General features: G+C 43.3%; 1 protein-coding gene across 1 annotated transcript in view; it reads left to right on the forward strand.

Annotated features, from left to right (window-relative positions):
• LOC111217819 (metal transporter CNNM4-like) overlaps positions 1 to 10,652 on the forward strand; it is a 29,707-nt gene that overhangs the window by 6,505 nt on the left and 12,550 nt on the right. Inside the window, exon 2 of the mRNA XM_022739798.1 lies at positions 1,994 to 2,137. Coding sequence (XP_022595519.1) covers positions 1,994 to 2,137 — 144 coding nt within the window. The remainder of the gene's footprint in view (positions 1 to 1,993; positions 2,138 to 10,652) is intronic.

A 10,652-nucleotide genomic window follows, 5' to 3' on the forward strand; every position in this document is an offset into this window, starting at 1 on the left:
CACATCCCTCTCGGCTCTTCCTCCTCCTCCTCCTCCTCCTCCTGCCTCTCCCTCCAGTCTCTCCTCTTCATCTGGTTTGGCATTTCCTCCTCCAACTCTCTTCCTCCAAAGCTCTTAGTTCAGTTGGGGCTATATTAAGGCGTCAGTCCTGTCCTCGCAGCAGGAAGAATAAATCCACTGACAGATCCAACGGCAGCCTGACTGACGCTGCGGCTGCCTCCCAAACACGAACAAGAAAGGATGTTTTCATGTTGCGGGGGCTGAATCTGTTTTGAAGGGCAGCTGCTGAAGTTTAGGAGGCAGCAGCTGCAGTGAACCCCACCACCCCCACCCCACCACCCACTCACCCACCCCCCACTCGTGTTTGATGCTGCCCTACTTTCCTGCGAGTTGAGTTCTTCACAGAGTGTGTGGAGGATAAAATCCTAAAATGTCGAATCCACACTTTTCAGCAGTGTTCTCACGGCTGGTGGTAACTCTTCAGCTCTCTCTCTCTCCCTCTCTTCTCTCTCTCTCTCTCTCTCTCTCTCTCTCGCTCTCCTCGCCAGGTAAATCCCACCTGGCCATCGTCCAGAAAGTGAACAACGAGGGGGAGGAGATCCTTTCTACGAGGTGCTGGGATTGGTCACCTTGGAGGACGTCATCGAGGAGATCATCAAGTCAGAGACTCCTGGATGAATCGCGACCTTTACAGTGAGTCAGCGAACGAGACACAGATACAGATGTAAACACACCACTCCATGGTAGAAGCAGTGATGGGGGGGGGGGGGGTCTTTAAAGTCTGCACACTGTTATAAACCAGGGCTGCAAACTAACAATTATTTTCATTATCGATTAATCGGTTCGATTAGTTTTTCATTTAATTGACTAATCGATTTGTCTGTAATGACAAAAGAAATAATGAACTGTCAAAAAAATAACATCTTCAAATGTCCCAGAAGTCAAGAGACTCCGTTCACAGTAAAACAGAGAGAAGCAGCAAATCGTGACGACGCTGGAGAAACTGAGACGATGTCATTCTGTGAAGCTACAGACAGCGGCTAGTTAGCGTAGCTTAGCATAAACACTGGAAACAAGTGGAAACAGCTAGCCTGGCTTAATGCGATAAGTAAAGTTTAAAAAGGAGAAGTTGTGGTTTTAGAGGGGGTTATTGTTGACACCCTTTCTTTCTTTCTTTCTTTCTTTCTTTCTTTCTTTCTTTCTTTCTTTCTTTCTTTCTTCTTTCTTTCTTTCTTTCTTTCTTTCTTTCTCTTCTGCAGCTGATAACAGGAACAAGGAAGAGGTGGATCCCAACAAAAGCAAACGGGACTTTCTCTGCCTTCAACAACAGACAGCGACAGTAAGGTGAAGATCTCTCCTCAGCTCATGTTGGCGGCTCATCGTTTCCTGGCCACAGGTGAGCTCTGAGGGGGCGGGGGCTAATCTCACAGCTGCTCAGCAGACCAGCGATTAACCCCGGACACACGGTGACGCTGGAGTGAAGTTTCTGAAAGACCTAAATAATCTGTTGGTGTTTATCTTGTGGAAAATGTAATCTTGATTTTAAATGCACAAAGAAATTCGTTTTCCTATTTAATTGAAAAACAAACAACTAAAAAAATAATAAAATACAAGAACAAACAAACATAATTAATTAATAAAATAATAATTAATTGAAAATAATGAGAACGTGTCAGTCAGTAATGTATATATATTATTATTATAATATAATATATATACATCATACTTGAGCCTGTCACGTTCTCATTATTTTTTTGTCATTATTAGTTATTGTTAACCCCCACCACCCACTCACCCACCCCCCCACTCGTGTTTGATGCTGCCCTACTTTCCTGGCAGTTGAGTTCTTCACAGAGTGTGTGGAGGATAAAATCCTAAAATGTCGAATCCACACTTTTCAGCAGTGTTCTCACGGCTGGTGGTAACCTTCAGCTCTCTCTCTCTCCCTCTCTCTCTCTCTCTCTCTCTCTCTCTCTCTCGCTCTCCTCGCCAGGTAAATCCCACCTGGCCATCGTCCAGAAAGTGAACAACGAGGGGGAGGGAGATCCTTTCTACGAGGTGCTGGGATTGGTCACCTTGGAGGACGTCATCGAGGAGATCATCAAGTCAGAGATCCTGGATGAATCCGACCTTTACAGTGAGTCAGCGAACGAGACACAGATACAGATGTAAACACACACTCCATGGTAGAAGCAGTGATGGGGGGGGGGGGAAAAGCAATGCACAATAAAGGCTTTCTTATTTCTGTTCTATTCCTGAAAACTGACAGGCTGGGACTTTAGGAATGAGACATTGGTACGTGTTTGACGTAAAAGCATCTGAAGCTGCACCCGATGCACAGACACTTGAGCTGCACATGTTCAGTCCAATAACATGAAGCAGCAGAGAGAAGAACAGAAAACAGGTTCCGACAGAGAAGAAGAAGAAGGAAGAAGAAGAAGAGAAACATTCATCCACGTAAACGACGGTTTGAAGGCCACCCAGGAGGCGCAGAGCCACGACTTTCAATCAACTGAGTCAGTAACTTCACAACAAACCAAACAACATGCATGCTGTCGGAGCTCCGACACTGTGGCGTCTGAGCTGGATTACATCATCAACACCCTGCCACCTTCTTTTATTGTAGCAGACCACACACGACTCAACACACACCACACCACACACAACACACACACACACACTGACACACACACAACACTGACATCAACTCCTCCTGTAGGTAAAAACTCTGCATCACTGTCTGCATGTGTGTGAACTCTGTCATAATCAGAGACATGGAAAACAGCCTCTATGCTAACTGTGCGTTTGTTGTCTGTGTTCATGTTTGTGATCACGGCTCGTCTCCGTTTCCTGCCGACTGAACGCATCCACGTAACACGATCACACACTTTTAAATTCATCATCAGTGACGTGAAGATAAACATGAGCTGAAGTGTGTGAACATTATAATATATTTTGGGATTTTTAAGGGGAAAGAAAGAATGTTTGATTCCTGCCTCCGAGGAAAAAGAAGTGAAGCGTTGTCCCTAATTAAAATTACACCTTGCTTCATGGGTCTCACGACAGATTCTTTAAAAGTAGCAGCCGTGTTGTCACATACTTAGTTAACAGAACTGTACAATGGATCTATCTCCGTCAAAACAGCTGGAAATGTGACTGTAACCAAACCTTTGTTTTGTGTTGTCTGTCTTGTTTAACTGGTTCCATCTGTTGGATATGGTTTGTTTTTAATTTGCAGTTGATGTATTTGCGTGTATCATGATACTGTTGTTGGATCATCGTTTGTACGACTCATGGCGTACGGATATTCAAATAAAGAAAGTGGTCAAGAAAAAATAACACTTGGTGTTGACCTGATTACAGAGTCCGAGCCTCTGTTCCCCACGTTTACCTGTCGGCCTTCACTGTCCTGTCAAATTAAGGCATAAAAAATGTCCAAAAAAATGACTTCCAAAAGCTTTTATTGCAGATTTTCTGCAGGTTTTCTAAACTCAGCCGGCTCTAAAAAAAAACAAGATGATTAAAACATTTTTTGAAATGACACTAAAAGTCCACTGATGTAGAATGGACTTCATGGCCAAGCTCCAAAGAAACATTTTAATTAATCTGCTCTTTTTTTTTAAAGAGTAGATGAGAAAATGTCCCTCACCGTCTGTGGTTAGCCACTAGCTTTAGCGTCCCCGACTGAAGACTGAGGGGAAGGGTTATCCTGGAAGTTTTATGAGGTCGCACTGACCTTGACCTTTGACCTGTGGACCAACTGTGCCAATATGTCAATTAATCACTTTAACTAGACAGTAACTGTCCCAGATGTTTCCTCCGGTCCTCTATCCCATCCCAGAAACAGGAAGGAAAACAAACCACCAACACCGGCCATCTTTACCGCATCATGCACCAGACAGAGAGCGGTGAAGGGTTCTGTCTATTCTAATCAAACTTGCATGTCAGTCCTTTCAAAATAAAAATAGTCTCACTGCAAAACTAGAATTTTTTTTGTATTTTTGAAAGATGTTATATCGTGTTTATGTGTCTGTGTGTGTGTGTGTGTTGTGTGGTGGTGTGTTGTGTGTGTGTGTGTGTGTGTGTGTGTGTGCTTGTGTGTGTGTGTACTGTCTTACCCCAGTGGACGGTGTACTTAGAGCATGACTCCATAATATGAGAACAGGGCCGGTTTCAAACTTCATGTTTTCATTTTCCAGCTTCCCAACCTCCACTCGCCCCTGAACCACACACACACCAACACACAGCACACACACACACCACACAAACACACACACACACACAACACAACACAACACACATAACCACACACACACACACACAACACACACCACAGTACAGGAGGACATTTTGTTTAATAAGCTCATATTATCCGACAGTGCAAATTACATTCTGTGTGTTTGTGTTGCGTCCTCTCCTGCTGGCAGTAACCACCAAACACTTTGACATCCCATAAATATTACATTTCTGGCACAGGGGGGGGCGGGGGGGGGGCCACCATCCAGGGTCCAGTATTCTCTTTAGCCACACACACACCCACACACACACACACACACACACACACACAGACACAACACACACACACACAGTGGAGAGGAGCAGCTGTGCTCAAGGTTGCGATCCTGAGTGTCTGCGGTCACTTTATCCACACCTTCAAGGTGTCGAACAACAAAACCTGTGTGTTCTCTCACTCTCTCACGACACACTACACCACACACACACTACACACAACACACACACCACTCACTGAGGAGATCAAACAGTAAACAAATTAAATATAGACACCGGACACTATCTACAGTTTCCATCCAACCCTGACGTCCTGTTTGTGAACTACGGCTGGCCCAGACAGGTTCAACACAAACGCAAGAGGCACATACCAACACAAATTGTGGCTTTTGTATTTGTGGTGATCCCCTTCTGGGCCCACGCGTAGTTTATCAGACTCAAAGGTTAAATGAACAGGAACACAAAGTACGACACCTCGCATTGAGGATTTATTACAGGTGTAGTTTCAACCAGCTGTACCTAATAAAACTTGCTCAACTGAGAGTTTGTACATGCAGCTAAATCACATAGTACCGTTTTCTGAAAATCATTGTCTGCAAAGAGTTTATAATAAAAAATAATAATAGCATTTAAATTTATAGGCGCCTTCAAGGACGCTAAGACGCCACAGTAAATAATAATATGCAGAGACATAAGATACAGAATAAAGGAGAATAAATATAATAACATAAAAATAAATTGATGAAACTGGTGGTACTTGGAGGTTTAACAGAACTGGCAACGTTTGAAGAGGTGTTTATAACTGTAATTAATGGAAGTTTATTAATGACTAACAATTCAATTACTCATTCTTTAATAGGTTCAGTTATAAGTTATTAATAAGAGCTCATTTTGGGTTGCCAGTTGTGGAAAATGCCTCCTCCAGCGCACTGAACACTTGAATCTTTCCAGCTCTTTAGTTTCATTAGAGCGGCAGTTTTGACCGTTTGTTTAATCTTCTGACAATAAAAAAACATTAATAAACTGTTTATCAACATTATTGTGTATTTACTTCATGTCAACGTTAAAAACTCTTTATTCTCTTTATTGCCTTATTTCATTGAGGGCAGTTTTAGACGACGATAATGCAGCTCTGTAACTAATCACTGTATTTATGGGTTTTATTCATATTTTATTTCATGTTGATCGAATCTTCTATTTTCTTCCATGTGACTGATTTCCATTCTGCGTTTTTATTGATTTTTTTATTGACTGTTTGTGCCTCGTTTACCTGGCTGATACATATTTAAAAAGTACATGTAAGTACCTTACGTTGTGTGTGTGTGCTGTGTGTGTGTGTGTGTGTGTGTGTGTGTGTTGTGTTTCAGCGTCCTCCTCCCTGCCTCTTTGTTCTCCTCCTCTCTTCCTGGTGAGAGAGGGATTTACTGACTGACAGAGTCTCTTCTCTCACCTCTTCTTCTCTTCCCTCATCTCTTACTTCGTCCTCTACATCCCTCTGCCCTCTCTTTTCCGTCTCATCGTTCGCCCCTCTCCTCATCATCCTGCTTTTTCCCTCTGTCCCATCCTCCTTAACCTTCGATCCCTCTCCCTCTTATGTAAGAGGATGTATTAGTGGAAGGTCGAGCAGCGTGAGGAGGAGCCCCTTTGACACGGGGGGGGTGGGGGGGGGGGGGGGGGCATCCACCAGACGGAGACAAAGACCGACTCATTATACTGTAATTATAATCCTGGATCAGTCGTCTTCTATTATTCTATGCTTTGAATGTTTATTAACAGAGACATATTTGATTTATTCCTCTATAATCTTTCAAGGACGTTTTTATTTTTGAAAACTTTCCTGCTTCCTGTGCTTAACACTAGAGATACACATATTTCAGCATCCTTGAGTCCACGTGGACATTTGTGCCAGAATGTGCTGAAATTCTCTCCAGCTGTTCCTGACATAAATGGGACGAAGGTGAGGTAGCAGTGGCCTTGACCTTTGACCTTTGACCACCAAATTCTAAATCAGTTCATCCTCGAGTCTGAGTGAATGTTTCTAAAAAAATGAAGAAATTCCTCAACGTGTTACTGAGAACTGACTCAAAACCTCCTCAGTGGTGGTGTGACCAGGAGCTCATTTTAATAGATATTCAAGTTATGATGATCAATCACTTTGTAATCAGAATCAGAATCAGGTTTTCACATACGAGGAATTTACTTTGGTGTTTCAGTCCAAAACAATAAACGTAAAAGAAGAAAAAGAAATAAAGAAAGATGAAGCAAAGGTCAGAGAGCTTAAATATATAAACAGAAACATTTTAGAATAAAAATGGATTCCCTGAACGTGATCGGTAAAATTAATGTAAAAGAACAAAGACGTCCAGTGATTCTTTAATCACCTTCAGTCAGGCGATTCTTAAAAAGGTCGACGCGTTTAGCACCTGCATGTGAGTTAATACCGCCTCCAGACTGACGCAGCGACCTGGAATAAACCTGTGTTTGTCACCAGTTTAAAAAACAGGTCAACCTGCGTTATCCAATCGGACTCCATTAGGACCCGGCCACGGACACGTTAAAGACGGGAACCAGCTGCTCCGATCTTAATCTACACTCAGTATGAGCAAAACATGAATGTATTATCTAACAGTGTGGTGTGTGTGTGTGTGGGTGTGTGTGTGTGTGTGTGTGTGTGTGGTGTGTGTTGTGTGTGTGTGTGGTGGTGTAACCTGCAGAATGAGGACGAAGTAGTCCACAGGTTTACCCCTCTGGTACAGGGAAGTGCAGCGGCGAGCGTTTGTCGTTTTCGTTGAACTTGAGCTTCCTGGATGACGTCTGGGTGTCTGAGGATCCTCAGTAAGACTTTCTCTGTGATCTGGAACGGGCTGAACAGGCTCACACTCTGTCGGGGGGGCAAGGGGGGGGGGGGGGGTTGTCGGAAGAAAACAAACAAACAAAATAAACAAACAAAAATTAAGTTAATGAGAATGAAAGCCAATATTATTATAATATTATTATATATAATAAATATATATACATCTACTGACTGACATGTCGTCTCTCCGATGTATTTTTTTGTCATTATTATTATTTTTAATTAATTAATTAATTTCTGTTGTTTCTTGTATTTTATTATTTTTTTAGTTGTTTGTTTTTCAATTAAATAGGAAAACGAATTTCTTTGTGCATTTAAAATCAAGATACATTTTCACAAAGATAAACACCAACAGATTATTTAGGTCTTTCAGAAACTTCACTCCAGCGTCACCGTGTGTCCGGGGTTAATCGCTGGTCTGCTGAGCAGCTGTGAGATTAGCCCCCGCCCCCTCAGAGCTCACCTGTGGCCAGGAAACGATGAGCCGCCACATGAGCTGAGGAGAGATCTTCACCTATGTCGCTGTCGTGTTTGAAGGCAGAGAAAGTCCCGTTTGCTTTTTGTTGGGATCCACCTTCTTTCTGTCTGTTATCAGCTGCAGAAGGAAGAAAGAATAGAAAGAAAGAAAGAAAAGAAAGAAAGAAAGAAAGAAAGAAAGAAAGAAAGAAAGAAAGAAAGAAAGAAAGGGTGTCAACAATAACCCCCCTAAAAACTAAAACACAACTTCTCCTTTTTTAAACTTTACTTTATCGCATTAAGCCAGGCTAGCTGTTTCCACTTGTTTCCAGTGTTTATGCTAAGCTACGCTAACTAGCCGCTGTCTGTAGCTTCACAGAATGACAATCGTCTCAGTTTCTCCAGCGTCGTCACGATTTGCTGCTTCTCTCTGTTTTACTGTGAACGGAGTCTCTTGATTCTGGAACATTTGAAGATGTTATTTTTTTTGACAGTTTTCATTATTTCTTTTGTCATACAGACAAATCGATTAGTCAATTAAATGAAAAACTAATCGACCGATTAATCGATAATGAAAATAATTGTTAGTTTGCAGCCCTGGTTTTATAACAGTGTCAGACTTTAAAGACCCCCCCCCCCCCATCACTGCTTCTACCATGGAGTGTGTGTTTACATCTGTATCTGTGTTCGTTCGCTGACTCACTGTAAAGGTCGGATTCATCCAGGATCTTCTGACTTGATGATCTCCTCGATGACGTCTCCAAGGTGACCAAATCCCAGCACCTCGTAGAAAGGGATCTCCCTCCCCCTCGTTGTTCACTTTCTGGACGATGGCCAGGTGGGATTTACCTGGCGAGGAGAGCGAAGAGAGAGAGAGAGAGAGAGAGAAGAGAGAGAGAGGGAGAGAGAGAGAGCTGAAGGTTACCACCAGCCCGTGAGAACACTGCTGAAAAGTGTGGATTCGACATTTTAGGATTTTTATCCTCCAACACTCTGTGAAGAACTCAATCTGCCAGTTGAAGTAGGGCAGCATCAAACACGAGTGGGGGGGTGGGTGAGTGGGTGGTGGGGGTGGGGGGGGTGGGGGGGTTCACTGCAGCTGCTGCCTCCTAAACTTCAGCAGCTGCCCCTTCAAAACAGATTCAGCCCCCGCAACATGAAAACATCCTTTCTTGTTTCTGTGTTTGGAGGCAGCGCAGCGTCAGTCAGGCTGCCGTTGGATCTGTCAGTGGATTTATTCTTCCTGCTGCGAGGACAGCTGACGCCTTAATATAGCCCCAACTGAACTAAGAGCTTTGGAGGAAGAGAGTTGGAGGAGGAAATGCCAAACCAGATGAAGAGGAGAGACTGGAGGGAGAGGCAGGAGGAGGAGGAGGAGGAGGAGGAGGCCCGAGAGGGATGTGGCAGAGAGAAAAAGAGAAAACAACAGATTAATCCAGTCCTGGCTCGGCGCTTGAGCTCGGCCTCATTAAAACACACATAAAACCGTTTTGGCAACACACCTGACATGACGTGGACACCGACGGCTGCCAGTGAGAAACACTATTCAGGTCCAACGGGAGTCACAGTCACTGAGCTTCACACACCTTCATCTGTCTACATGTGTGTCGTATGTTGTGTGACGAGTCTCCAAACGTGTCCCAGTGACTCGGAGACAGACGCTCTGCTGTCGAGTCATGTGTCAGTTATTTTGTGTGTGACCGACACAAATAAAAATAATAAAAAGAAGGAAAAACGCTTTTATTTTAAAAATCTAACCTGATGAAAACCTGCAGGAAACTGAAACAGTAAGACGTCTGCTCTCAATATGATGTTTTTATATAATAACACACTGATGATGAAATAATCACCAACACCATGACTGAGTGTTTCCACCTTGAACTGCAGTGAACCCATGACGGTCGGATAAAAACAGATTCAGGGTTTCATACGTCACAAACCTCAGGAACCAATCCTGTCAACTTGTGGGGACGGGGGGGGGGTGGAGCTAAATCAACCTGAAACCTTCTCAGTAAAAAGAGAGAGAGTTAGCATTAAGCACTACTGCTAACACTGTGTCAGCCACTGACAGTTAGCACAGTAACACTAATTGTGTTACTATGTTAACTGTCAGTGGCTGACACAGTGTTAAGCAGTAGTGCTAATGCTAACTCTCTCCTTTTTACTGAGAATGGTTTCAGGTATGATTTAGCTCCACACCCCCCCCCGTCCCCACAAGTTGACAGGATTGGTTTCCTGAAGGTTTGTGACGTATGAAACCCTGATCTGTTTCTTTAATTCCGACCGTTCGATGGGTTCACTGCAGTTCAAAGGTGGAACACTCAGTATGAGTGTTGGTGATTATTTCATCTCAATGTGTGTGTATTATATTAAAAACATCATATTGACAGCACGACGTCTTTACTGTTCAGTTCCTGCAGGTCTTTTCTATCACGGTTTAGATTTTTAAAATAAAGCGTTTTTTCCTTCTTTTATTATTTCTATATTTGTTGTCGTCACACACAAAAATAACTTGACACAATGACTTCGACAGCAGAGCGTCTGTCCTCCGAAAGTCACTAGGCACGTCTTGGAGACTCGTCAATCAACATACGACACACATGGTAAGACAGATGAAGGTGTGGAAGCTCAGTGACTGTGACTTCCCGTGACAGGGGCTGATACGTGTTTTCTCACTGGGCAGCCGTCGGTGTTCACGTCATGTCAGGTGTGGTTGCCAAAGCGGTTTTATGTGGTGTTTTATGAGGCGAGCTTCAGATGCGCCGAGCCAGGACTGGATTAAATTTCTGTTGTTTTACTCTTTTTCTCGTCTGCCACGATCCCTCTCTGTGCT

Source organism: Seriola dumerili, unplaced genomic scaffold (genome assembly GCF_002260705.1).
Source record: "Seriola dumerili isolate Sdu_G_001 unplaced genomic scaffold, Sdu_1.0 BDQW01000047.1, whole genome shotgun sequence".
Classification (NCBI taxonomy): Eukaryota; Metazoa; Chordata; class Actinopteri; order Carangiformes; family Carangidae; genus Seriola; species Seriola dumerili.